The sequence below is a fragment of the Sitodiplosis mosellana genome, unplaced genomic scaffold, assembly GCF_009176505.1.
Source record: "Sitodiplosis mosellana isolate CC-2019 unplaced genomic scaffold, AAFC_SMos_1.0 Smas_scaffold_6226, whole genome shotgun sequence".
Classification (NCBI taxonomy): Eukaryota; Metazoa; Arthropoda; class Insecta; order Diptera; family Cecidomyiidae; genus Sitodiplosis; species Sitodiplosis mosellana.
The window spans coordinates 11529414-11543258 of record NW_022601467.1 but is presented as its reverse complement, the minus strand read 5'-3'; the positions used below and the strand labels follow the sequence as shown (position 1 = coordinate 11543258).

Below are 13845 nucleotides of genomic sequence, written 5' to 3'. Positions count from 1 at the left end.
ATTGTAAGCAAGGACAACCAGTCTAGCTTTTTCATTTTGGCTTTAACCGCTTAGCGTGGTCGCACATACGCGTTGAGCGCGTAATGATAGCATCTCGCATGACTGAGCCTGACTTGATTCGGTGGCGGCGGCGACGCATGTGTGTACCATTGGCACGTATATATTATGTATGTGTATGTATACTTGTGCATCACTTTTCTTGGTCGATTTCGGACGTTTGATGCTTAAAATATTTTCAGCAACACATTTTGAGTTATGAGTTGGTTTTTCGGTCTTGATAGTGTAACATCGTGTGTTAGTTTGCACATATTCTGTAAGCATATTTTGCAATCTTTTTCTTCTAAATATTCTAACCATCTAACATAAGGTGACTAATTTGGTGATGTTATTTGTTTGATTGTTTATAAGCGTATTCTTTCGCTCTCTTTATTCCAACTTTTGGGACCAGTTGAGAATGGAGACGAAAATCTAATACATTAAAAGAAATATGAGGAAAATCAATACGAAATGAGGAAATAATTGAAATCGGAGATGCCGAACCGCAGCAACAATAATAATAGTGTGATTAATTGACGATTTATTCTATGGTTTTAGCTACATTTAATTGCCAATCAATGTTTGATTCCTTCCTTTTTTGTATTTGGCCTAAAATTGGCTGAGAACCGAACAACTGCAAAAAGCTGCTTAATTTCAATTGCAATTTCATAATGTTTTTCCTTTGTTTTGTTTGGTTTTTTTTTCTTCTGGGTTTGAAAGTCATCGTCGAGAGTCAAAGTAAAAAATATTTCGAAAGAAAAAAACGGGAAACGAAATGAATTTGATGAAGGAATGAGAAGTTCAGTTGTTACTTTATTGCATTTTCGGTTTAAATTATATAATTATCGGTTCAGTGATAGTTTAGTATAACTAAACGTATTTCCAATTGGCGATGTGTAAATGGTGTGCAAGCGCACAAACGTACACTTTGGTCAAGACACATGAAAAACACGTAAAGGAAATACACACAGAAAAAATGCAAGAAGCAAAAGAAGACAAGAGAGAGAGAGAGCGAAACAGCGAAGCGCAAATTAAAACCAGTATCGGCTGCATAACGAAGTGCAGCAAACCTGTGGCTGCACACTTATGCTGTTTGTGTATGTGTGTTGGTTGCTTTGGCACTTGATTTTTCTTGTGATTTTATATACATAGTATGGAATCGCATTATTAGTTAACATTCATCGGTACATACACCGAAAATGAAAATGAATGAACGAATGAACGAATGAACGACCGACCGACCGACCGACCGGCCGAACGAACAAGCGAAAAAAAATATATCTGCTGCTAATATACTCTCGATTTCGATTGATAGCCATGACCTACTTTCCTTCCTCCGAGTGTATCAATTCATTATTACGGTATTTTCAATAATTTACACATTTTTGTTCAATGGCTTGTGTGATTATTTTTTTCCATATTCATCATTTTTTCCTCGTCAAAAATCAATTTTTTTTTTCATTTTCTGCTCTTTCGTGTGGCCAATGCATTTTCTTTACCTGCGCGCGCCGTTTACGTTGACGCGCACTTACTCACACACATTTGCAGCAAAGAAAATGCGAAAAAAAACCGCCACACATCAAAAAAAGAAACTCGCTTCGTAAACGATAGTCCAAATACCGCAGAATATTGCATTTAAATAAATAGTCTTGTGTTTAACGAGTCAAGTACATTGGTCTATTTGTTAAGCGCTTGTTTAATCGAGACTGTTCTTTTTAAACCTTAGTCATAGCAAAATGGCAAGTGGGTCACTTTTGCGGCAGTAAATATTTGTGGCGCAATCGCGTTTCGATCGAAGCCAATTTCAATGCATTCTAATGCGATTCTTTACGTGGCACATCGGTGGATGGGGCTATGCCGTATACCATTTCAATCGCAAAGTGCATCCCAATCTAACAGGGTTAAATGCCGATGACATTCACATGAACAAGTCGAAAACTATTGGAAGAATCCACCAGCCAAATTGCATCACATAAGCACATTGAATACACTTGATCTCATTAACTGTACATGCATGGTGTGTCGATCGTGTTTTGAGGAGGCGAAAAAAAAACGATGTAAAATCAAAAAAAATTGTAAATTGCGATAGGTTTTCGATTCGAATCAAACGGAATCAACAAAAACGCAATTAAAATGTGCTTACTCAAACTTCAATTTTCCCCGATTGAGTCAAGCTTATAGGAAATAATAATTAATGCCCATCAAAAGTTTATCATGTTGTTTTCACATCGGAAGATTATGTATGTGTGTGATTGATTTTGGATTGAGTCACGTTTTCGCATCGTTCGATTCACTAAGCAGCATTCAAATATGGAAATTATTAGAAATTTGCATTCCTTGCCTACTTTTATATCCCCATTCGGCACGAATGCGTTCACAATCATCCGTCGACAATTGAATTAGTCAACAATTATAAAAGTGTTGACGAATTTGTTGTCATTGCATTGCGTACATTTGCATTCGGTAGTCACACCTGTGTCACATTGTTTACACTTTATGATCGGATATGATTCTTGTCGCCAATCATCAATTCACATATGATTTTAAGCATTTATTCCGCCGAAAAAAAAGATTACATGCATTTGGAGCATGTTCGCTGAATATATAAGCCAAAAAATGCGCGAAAAATACGCAAATCAGTCATGCAAGGGGGAAAAAAGAGAAAATAATGAAAATTATGGATATTTCACAAATGAGAGTGCGGTAACGGCCGTCCACTAGACGATGTGTTATTTGGAATCGATGTTGTAAATTTTATTACATTCTGCAAGCGTGTGAAGTGCTCAAATATCGATTGGAACATTCAACCGAAATACCGACGTAACAATTAGCAATTTTGTGTGACATCAAAAAGAAGTAAGGAAATCACCAAAGTCAACGATTTGATATTAATCTTGAATTTGAATTGCTAATCGTATCGGTTTTGCCCGCGATCGACGCGCTTTTGTTGCTTCTGGTCAAGTGTGTGTGTGCGTGCGAGCGCTTGAATACTCCACCGCTCACACAAAAACAAGAAAATCAATCTATAAAAAAGTCAATAAATGTCGCGGATGATAGTGTTGATGAAAGAGCCAATGGATAGAGAGGTAGAGTGAGGGACCGTGTGCGATTGTTTCATTTTTGATTCGGATTATCGACCGTTTTTTTCCTCATTCCATCTGCTCGACATCACTTGTTGAAAATCTGTCGATCGTAGCGCACAGATCTAGTGACAATAGTCAATAGTCAATAGGCATTGCGAAAACTCATCTTATCTAACCATATATATATTCCGCAGAAGGAGAAACATTTTAAATAGTCACTTTGAATCTGAACTATCAACAAAGTTTTTTCAATTGGAGATCAAAACGTGCGTAACGGTGACATCATTATTATTTTTAAATCATCCAATAAATACTTACAGTTTAAAGGCTCATCAAATCCCAGATATCGTTAAGTGCATCAATTAAACGAACTGCGTTGCATTTGTCGCTTCATATTCATAGTTTGTTTGTCGTTCGTCGTTAACATACGGCAGCATTTGTTGTTACTACGGTGAAATCTGAGCAAATAAGAATGTCAAGCGGTTGCTGTAATCTCAACCTTTTGCTATACGTTCTACACGTAACCGAATCCACTCATTCATACGGATTTTTATTTGTTTCCATGATCTTTTTTCTTTCATTTTCAATTCCGTTTATTTTTTCTTCTTTGCGTCATTTTCCCTCCCAAACTACCATCCGATTCTAGTTGTTATGTTCAAGAAGTTTCGTTTCTATATATTTTTTTTTCGTCATACAAGAAGAAAATGATTTAAATTGTATAAGAATAACAGTAATAATAGCCAATAAATAAAATTAAAGAAAATGACTGCATATTTGGCTTCGATTCGAAGAGTTTCAATCGGTGTGCTTGTGTCTGGCCCCCGTGTTGTACATATTGGCACAGCATAGTATCATTTCGGGTTTTTTTAGGTGTCGTTGTGTATGTTCATGCGTTTTTTGCTCTTCAAGGCCACCGCACTTTAACCGAATGGTTTTGTGTTAAGATACATATCATACCATACCACATTCATGTTTAAAAACTGAACCGTTGACGGTGTGTTCCGTTGCTGTGTGCATTGAAAAAAAAAACACACAAATCTGTGATAAGTTCACTACACGCAAAGGCAACAACAGCAACGAAAAAAAAATTGTTTCTTTTTGGAAAAAATATATATGTGTGTATTTTATATATATACAAAAAAAAACGCGTCGATGAACAGAAAAAAAATTGCGAAAAGTGGTTATACCGTGGTTGGTATTAATGGTGAAAACAAGTATACAGCTGAAATTTGGCGTAAAGTACTTTATTTATATTTTCTTCATTAGTATTTAATTTGCCTTCTTTCGAATCAGTTCAAAAAAAAAAAAATAAACATGCTAGTGCAGTACTGGTGCGACTATTTTGCACTTGTCGTTTCTAGAAAAGAATCATACACTTCCAACCACGTCGAAAATAGGCGAAAAAATTGACGAAAAATTCACTTCGTTTCAATTAGAAAAAAAAAATAACCGCCATAAAGAGAAGAAAAATTTGCGGTATACATATCTATTATATTTGTGTGTTAAAATGCAAAAACATTCTCATAAGTTTCCTATTTTTACAAATAGAGACTTGTAATGCGACTCATTACAGACTTTAAAACACATCTTCACATTAAACCTTACTTTAGTCTAATTATATATGTAGGTAGCGATAGATAGAGAGAGAGAGATAGAGAGAGAGAGAGAGAGAGAGAGAGAGGAGCAGTGACATACTCATCAATTTGTCGTTCTAGCTTCTATTCTCCTCTCCATAAAAGTATATTCGTGTAATAAATATTATTTTCTTTATATCATTTTGTGTGTATGTTCTTTTCTTGAATCTTGCAGAAACGAGTTTAACGCAGCGAGCAAAATTGAGCAGAACTAACAACAATAACAGCACAACACACAACACTGAAGTCGATTGGAGTGCTTCGTTCGTGGATTTTCCTGAAAAGTGATTCCGAGAGTGTGTAGCATCGTCATTAACTGAACATACGTTGAAGCTGACAGACTCATTCAACGCATACTGTGACACACACAGCCGTAACATTTGTTGTTATTATTATTTGTTTTTTAATCGCGCGCGCGTCTTATATCAATTGAATTGTTTTCTATCACATTGAACGATACGGATTTTCCAACCGATAGAAAGAAAAAGAATTTAATTGTGACAAAGATATTGTGTCATGTGCTCAGTGCATCTGATAAACACTGTCGTAGAATTATATACTTATTTTTCAGCAGCTTTTTGTTTTCCGGTGTTCGGTAGCATTGTTTAGAATTGTTGTTGTTTTTTTTTAATATTATTTTTCGTTTCCACTTTGAGTGTTTGCTATACAACCGATTCAATCCTAATTCTGTTTAGATTGATTCAATATGAAACAGTACTTGCTGGTTGACAACGCAAAACAGTTCAGTGCATCAGAATCCAACTAAAGAAACGGTTGGAAAATAATGTGCACAATTATTTACAACATAATTTATTGCGAATTACACGAGTTGAAATTCATTTTATGTAAAAAAAAATCGGTCTTGTAAACAATATAAGCGATAAAAATCAAAAAAAAAAAAAAAAAAACAAAGTAAAATCAAAAGGATAAATCAAAAGTTTTTTTTTATGTGCCAAAAAGTTCAACGCAATTCACTTACAAATCAAGTTCGGCTAGAATACGGAAACCATTTGTGAACGTTCGGGTTTGGTTCAAGAAACAAACAAAGAAACAAAAAAAACGAAAATAGTGTTTGAATACGCGGTAAATTGTGTGTGTCTTTGGGAAGAAAAAAAGAAGACAAACGAATTAATTTTACAATTCACATCGATTACTAGTTGCAATAAGGATATTTCTACCATACAAAAAGCATTCAAATGGCGTCCGGATTCGTGAAAATTGCCATGGATGAGTTTTACTCACACAATCCCAACAACCTAACCGGATTGGTTCAACGGTATTGGACGATGGTCGAAGACGATGTTGCAGGTAATATCAATTTATGATCGCATTTCTATCTCATTCTCCCTATCCACTCTTTCTCTCTTGTTCTCTTTTATTCTTGCGATCGAATTCTTATTGGTCGCTTGAATTGATCGTACGTGCACGATGGCTCGTACGAACAAACGGATTGTTTGCCATTTTCACGACGATGCAATAAAATTGCACTAACGACGATGTACTTTTGGACAAGTGCACTGTGCATTTATTTACAATTTATTGGAATTTTGTTCATTTAACATCTAAAATTGGTATTAAAAATTATCAGCTTTGAATCAAGCGCAATCAAACTTGAGGTCTATGATCATATATATATATATATAATTCGTTTATATCGAGGTTATTGTTGTTTTTTTCCGTTGCACAACACACAAGTACGCGCCCTCGCCCGTGCTTAGTTATATATGTATGAACAAAAAAAAAAACATTCCATTTGGCAGAAGAACAATTCGAAAATGCACACAAATAAGTATACACCAAAATCGGCAACGGTTATTTAATTGTAATTGCTATCAAGTCATATTTTTGTCTGAAAAGTTCGTTAAGCAAAAAAAAAGAGCATAAGAACTGAAATTCTACTAATAGAAAAGCATTGGCGCAAATTTTATATGCTCGGTTGCACAGATTCTTGATTTTTTTTTATTAAACGTATGTTATTTATGAGTAATTTTTTTTTTTCTTCGTTGTTTTTTCTTCTCTCTACTGCGTGTACGTACCGATCATTATTCGCGATTCATGCATTTACACACAACAGCTCACAACAAGAACGAACGCATAAAGCTTTCAGTGTTATTAATATGATGGTAAAATTAAATAAAATTTATAGACGGCATTTTATTTTGCTGCTCATTGTAGCTGTGCGCCATGTAAAATCGACAAAACACCAGCACAACAAGAAAAAGAAAAACATCGAGCTTTTTTCTGCTATCGAGATTCAACAATAATTTACGTAAATGCGAATACATTTTGCGATTGTGTTCGTTGTTTTATTTTTTTATTGCTGTGTTTGTGTGTGCGTTTTTTTAGTCTTTTTCCATGATTTTTAATTTTTCTAGACGAAAACATCCCGCGACGAAATTGAGCATTCTTTTGGTTTCAATCAAAACGTTTAATTTTTTCAGTATCAGTACTTGTAAGCAAAACCATATGATTATACGATGATTATAATGATTTTTGAGTCATTGCCATTTCAACAAAACAAAGAAGCGCGCGCGATCACTGCGCGGTACATTGATGAAGAAAAAAAAAACAACAACAAATTTGTGCTCAGAAACATTGAAATTTGATTCGGTGTCATCGTTATTTTCAAGATTTTGTTTTTTCTCTGTCTGCCGTGTGTATTCCATTGTCTATCTGTACGCGCGCACATGTAGATACAAAGACAATACCATTCTTCGTGCATTCTCCTCGCTCAATTACTGTGCCAATGTGCGCGATTATGTTTAGCGCACGATTTGTTTTTATGCTACTGTGTGCTATTACTGACAAATTAACTACCAAACAGCGCTACCATAAACCGACCACATAATAGAAAGACCAATCTATATGGTTAAAATCCATGAGTTTATTTTTAATTCATCACACCAGTTAAATGCCATGCGTTTGGGCTTTTTATTAATTTATGTAGATTATTATTTCTTAGTTGCTGTCACTGTTATTGTCTCTTGTTGCTGCTGCTGCTGCTGCGCTACCGCGCACTCAGCACTCTCATGGCTGTGTCTATGTTTCTCCGTTTGTTTTGTCCGCTCATTGTATCAATTATAATATTAAGACTAATGCGAAGCAAAAGAATTGTCGTCTCTGATTATGGATACGTTCTTGCATTGCTCTGTGTGACAGTCGTTCATGGTCACACTAATTAAATAAAATACGTAAGCCCAAAAAATGATGTTGAGTTTCTGTTTTGTCGCTACTTTAAATTTTTTTTTTTTAATTTTGGGCAAAAACGCTTCAACCAAAATGAAGTACCAAGTTCAACAAGTATAACAACGACATCACAAAATATGTGTAGCAAATTACAAGTTGAATGAGTGTGTAAAAGACGAATGAACAAGAAACTCGAATATTATTATCAGACAAAGGTAATGTTGTCTGTGTACATGCATGTGACAGCCACAACAGCGGCAACAGTAGCAGTAGCAATAATGTACATAGTGCGCAGCGTACAAGACACGAGAAACAATAAGATAGCAATACAATGAACATATGATTCAGTCATTCAATTGTTTTATTTATGAGAAATTAACAGAGAGGTGTTCTATTTTAATTACCTTTGTGTACTTCAAATTCATAATCTTCTGGTTATCGACGGTGTCATTGTAACTGATAGTATTTTTAGAGAGAGAAAAAAAACAAATGCGGCAAATATCTCGCAATAAAAAAAAGACACACAATTGCACCAAAAAAAAAAATACATGAAAGGTCAAATGCATTCTCTTGATAGTTATGGGAGAGCTGGCCAATCAGCCAGCGATCGCATTATGCATATATATGCAATGTGATTTTTGTGTCGCCGCGATCATGTTATGATGCGAATCGAGAAAATGGCAAACAGTTCAAGTTTAAAACTTATCACGTAATACACCTTGTATTTGGTATTGAAAATAAAATCTGGTTTTTTGTTGTTGTTGTCGTCGTCGTCGTCGTCTTTCTTCATTCCATTTCAATTTTGTTTTCTTTCTCATCTCTTCCCCATTATTTTATGATTGCAGATCCAAGAGCGAAAAATTATATGTTCATGAACAATCCACTGCCAACCCTTGGAATGTGCGCCACATATTTAGCATGGGTTTTGATCATCGGCCCCATTTATATGCGAGATAGAAAACCAATGGATATTAAAAATCTTATTATATTCTATAATGCATTCCAAGTAGCTTTAAGTGCATACATGTTCTACGAGGTAAGTGTGCTCTAGAGCTAACACGACCAACCACTTGTCGTTCACTTTTGCTGTTGTTGATGTTGATGTTGATGTTGTTCGTCTTGATCTCTTCACAAATCAACCCACTATTTCCTCTTCACTTCCCTCTCATTTCCATCAATTTCATTGAAATCATAACTGGCGATGGTTACGCACGTTGTTTCGTTTTTATTCACTATTTCTTTTCTTATTATTATTATTTTTTTTCTGATTCAAATCCTAAGTCCCAATCCCAATATCATTATCTCCGTCTATTATGGATTGTTAATTCTATCGGAAATATCAAAACCATAATAGAAGATACACTTGTCGACGACCCTGAAGAATATATGACCCAAGTGAGCAATGAACGTTGCTCTTGAGCCATAAAGCTGTTCTACGTTTTTCTTTCCTTCTCTTTTTTAAGTTCCATTTTCATTTTTAAAACCATTTTGTTGTTGTTGTTTGTGAACTTTTATTGTGGACGAATTGCCGATCAAATGACGTTGACATCCACGCGACTGGAACGACCGTATGTTTCACGCAATTAAACTAACTTTCAATTTATGTCTGTTTGTTTCTTCTTCTTCGCTTGTTTTGCTTTTTTTTAAACAGCATCTAGCGGCTGGCTGGTGGAGAGATTACAGTTTGAGCTGTCAACCCGTGGATTATAGTGATTCATATCAGTCTCGAAGGGTAAGTGAATTTTTGTTATGCCGTAGACGTTTTACCGTTTTTTTTCTCGTTTAAATTTGCATGATTCCGTGTATGAATATTCACTCATAACGAATTCACATTTCATTTTCACGATGTCCCGATATTTTTCCCTCTTTTGTATAATACACAAGATGACGTAATTAAAACGATAGCCGCCAAGTATATATATTCTCATGAGAAAAAAAACATCAACTCATCATGATTACAAATGCTTCCGAACAAAAAAAAATGTTTACAATGAGGTGACACTTCAAAATGATTCTTTTGCTCTGGAAAAACCAGCCGAAAAATCTATTATTTGCCTCCTAACAAAACGAACTGCCATCAAATCGGTATCAAATGTGCAAATTCAAAAGATTCTTTACTCAATGCAAAAGAATAGTCACGATTGATTGATAGAAAAAAAATAATTGAAATCCAAGTACAAATTCATCATACGCTAAATATTTTATTTGCCGTCCATTTTTTTACCGCTTCGCAAATACATATATGCTGTGCAGAAAGTAAATATTATCGCACGCAAAAATGTAAACATGAATTATATAACGATTCGAAGGAGCTTAGAATCTAAGCTTAACAGCAACACAGCAATTACACGGAATTTGGAGGTCGTTCATTTTTTTCTGCTGCTGCCGCATATGTAATACATACGTATGTATGTGGGTCTATTTCCTTTCTGAAACGAACGTTTGAGTGGTAAAAAAGTGGCTGCGAAGAGCTCGTGTGCACGAGTAAATAACAAGAATTAACCGAACTCTACGAACAGCCGATCGTGTATATACGTACACATTTGCTTTCACTGACAGAGTCACCGTGAACTGAATACTTTACCAGCAGCCAACACACAACATGCATGCAATGCTAGATAGATCGATGTAGTTGATCGTTCCGTTATAGTGCATGCATTCAATCGTTGTTAATGCTTGATGATGGATTCATTCTTTTTTTCGCAATTATAGCAAAGTGGCGTTCAATTCATTGCAAATAGGCTTGTACGTGTTTTTTTTTCCTTTTTAATTTCATCTAAAAATTGAAACGTGCATGAGAAAATTACCATGGTTTTTGGTTTCTGGTGAACTCGATAGCTTGACTTTGTATGTATACAACAGTTGTACCTTCAATCTTGTCGCTCACTCAATGTGTGAATTTGCACTGCAATCATTTTTGATGGCATGATTTATCGCACAAAGAATATGTTTGCTTACTTACTTGCTTGCTTGCTTGTGCGTCTACCTTGTCAAAACGATGACGATCTGACTCATTTTATGCCGTCGACCGAACTTTTCTATGAATTATGATCTAATGATGTGTATGTTTATTACACATTCTACATTACACTGAAAGATCATTGTGTATTTTAAATGGATTATGTAATTGTTTGACTTTCGTTTCACGCCCCGTACACACTTTTTTTCTATTTATTTATGTGGTTTTTTTCTTTATTTTTCTTTTCATCTCTGTGTCTCCTATTCTCCGGTCCCGTGTGTTTGTATTCTAGATGTTAAACTTGTGCTATGTGTATTATTTGTCAAAATTGACCGAATTCGCGGACACAATTTTCTTTGTACTGAAAAAGAAGAAGTCGCAGATGACCTGGTTACATTTGTACCATCACTCATTGACCCCACTTGAAGCATGGATCTTAGTCAAATTTTTGTCAGGTAACGTATTAATCGGTCAATATTAACCACTTTTTGTTTTAAGTTATGTTCACTGACTTGAAATTTCTTACATAAAATTGAAAATAAAAAGTAGAAAAAAAAACAGCAAAACAGCAACAAATTCATTTTATGGCATAGAAGAACTGGTATTAATCGAAAGTCACTCTTTTGACGGGCGTTTTTTCTTTTTGACATTTTACAGGTGGAAATGCAACATTCCCGAACATTTTGAATAAGTAAGTTCAAGCATTTTATTGATTTGATTTTAGTTTTTATTATTATTTAAATCGACCACTTTCATAGACGTCTGTCAAAATCGTTTCAAAGTGTCTGATGAATATGTTTTTTTCATTGTTTTTATCTTACATTTTTTATATTTTTCTCATTTTTTTATCGTTTACAATAGCTTCGTTCACATCTGTATGTACAGCTATTATATGCTATCAGCAATGGGTCCGCAGTTCCAGAGATTCCTCTGGTGGAAGCGGTACCTTACAGAAATTCAAATCGTAAGTATTTTCATGTGTTTTGATCATATTTAAGGCTAAATGTAGTATCTATACCGAGTACGGAACGAATTAAGTGTGAGCGCTAAAAATGTGAAGCTCAATGAAACAGAAGACTTGAATTTTTTCATAGAAAAATGTATGAAAAATTGAAACGACGAACCTCATTAACACGAGCGCGTTCTCCAACATCCACTTGCTGTTGCCAAGCTATTATTCGAATTATGTGATTAGCTCCAAGCCTCAGTATGCTGTGCAAATTGGCCAGAAATTATGTCCGTCTCTCCCTCTCTCTCTCTCTCTCTGTTTGTTTTTCTTCAATTCGCTAGTTTGATCATATAGAGTTACTATATTATGTACATCGTAATTGGATTTCCACTTTTTGAAAAAAAAAAAATTGAACTTCGTTCTGCATGAAGCACGAGCAACAATAAGTTTCATCTTGTGATGAATAAATACTTGATTTATTGGGTCATTCACAAATATCGCAATGTTCCCTTCGCTTTATATGTAGATATTTTATTCAATTTTTAAGCGATCAAACCAACTTAAAGCTATATTCAATTGTGTGTGACTTGGTCAAAACTATTACCATGCTGAAGATTAATGCTTTAAGTTTTTTTTTCTGGGTGTTTCTCATTTTATTCTCTCTTTTTACTGACTTTTTCGTTTCTGTCATTTAGGCTCAGTTCATCTTGTGCATCGCACATACAATTCGGGCTTTGTGCACTGACTGCGGTTTCCCGTCATTCGTATCGGCATTACTCTTACTGAACGCTTCCATATTCTTCGTGCTATTTATGAACTTTTATATTCAAACATATAAAAAACAATCGACGCTAGAAAAAAAGATTGACTGAACATTTATGATTATAATGTAATTTGATTTATGATATTTATAATTATAAAAAAAAAAATTTAATAAATAAAACTTTTATTCTACGTGAAAAAAAGAGACGAGAAAAAAAAACCATTACAATGTAGTTTTATTTATGGTGTTAGTTTTAATGCATAGTAGATAAAAGCGTTATTGCAAATGGCTAAACTGGCTTTGAAACCGAGAGAAGAGAGAAGAAAAAAAAACGTTAGCAAACAAGTAAACAAAGGTCCAACGTATGTTTGTTTATATAGTAGATATGATGCAATGCTTGAAATTCATGATCATACTAGGTAAACGGAATGAATTATGAGGCATTTTGTTTTTCGTTCAATAACACAAACGACCAATGATGCCGAAAAATACAAGACACACCGTAAGTGATATATATATATATATATCTCTGTATAGTATCATATGATAATAGCACTTATCATATAACTGTCCGGTATCCATTCACTCTCAAAGGCTATACAAATGCAATGCAATTAACTGTCGTATAAGTACTGTTGTGACGAACGTGGTTGCGCGATTGTGATTTGTTTTTTTTCTCCTTTGCTATCGTTTATTTTCTTTCCGCTTTTGTATTCCATCGGTGAAAATGAATAAGAAGAAGTAAAAGTCAATCGAAATGACTTATTAAAAAGGTTTTGAACTTGACAGCGAAAATAAAAGAGTTCACGGGATTTAAATGCATTTAATCAATGTCTATAAGTACGTCGTGCGGTCGGTGCCGTGGCGATGTACGTGATATTATTGTTGTAATTGTCGGCGCGGTTGACTCTATGGGGCTAAAAGTACGTCTGTTACATTTACGTACGCATTTACACAAACACACAGTTCATCGCATATCGCTCCGCACAAACAGCCCAAATTACTAATGTGAATTTTTTGCAAATTCGTCGGCGTTGTTTCTTCTACGTACGTTTTATTTGTTTTTCTCTTTACTTAATTCGACTTTGATACATGCGATTTGTTTTCTACGTGATTTCTTGTCAAACAACTGACTTAGTGTGGCGGCATAATGCAATAGCCGCTCGCGTCATACGCTAAGCGCAAGCGCAATACGTATGTGCGCTAATTTAAATAAAGTCAGTCTTAAGTCTACA

The 13845-nt window shown here is 34.8% G+C and overlaps 1 protein-coding gene across 4 annotated transcripts; it reads left to right on the top strand.

Annotated features, from left to right (window-relative positions):
- Positions 1-228: 228 nt before the first annotated feature.
- LOC129577968 (elongation of very long chain fatty acids protein AAEL008004) lies at positions 229-12778 on the top strand. 4 transcript variants are annotated; one of them, XM_055465892.1, is made up of 9 exons: positions 3247-3385; positions 4929-5126; positions 5449-6061; positions 8785-8975; positions 9591-9671; positions 11191-11353; positions 11556-11589; positions 11760-11862; positions 12543-12778. In XM_055465892.1, exons 3-9 carry the CDS (start codon positions 5950-5952, stop codon positions 12717-12719), a joined length of 861 nt encoding a protein of 286 aa, XP_055321867.1. In that variant the 5' UTR covers positions 3247-3385; positions 4929-5126; positions 5449-5949; the 3' UTR covers positions 12720-12778. The 4 variants fall into 4 exon arrangements, with proteins under 4 accessions (XP_055321865.1, XP_055321867.1, XP_055321863.1 ...); XM_055465890.1 differs by lacking the exon at positions 3247-3385 and adding an exon at positions 229-313 and having other exon boundaries at positions 4929-6061; XM_055465888.1 differs by having other exon boundaries at positions 4929-6061.
- The last annotated feature ends 1067 nt before the right edge of the window (positions 12779-13845 follow it).

Bases quoted from the DNA above. Each gene is read 5' to 3' on its own strand.
- LOC129577968 (XM_055465890.1), top strand. From the start codon at position 5,950: ATGGCGTCCGGATTCGTGAAAATTGCCATGGATGAGTTTTACTCACAC. The intron at 11,354-11,555 runs GTAACGTATTAA...GACATTTTACAG, and splicing joins CTTAGTCAAATTTTTGTCAG to GTGGAAATGCAACATTCCCG. The intron at 11,863-12,542 runs GTAAGTATTTTC...TCTGTCATTTAG, and splicing joins ACCTTACAGAAATTCAAATC to GCTCAGTTCATCTTGTGCAT.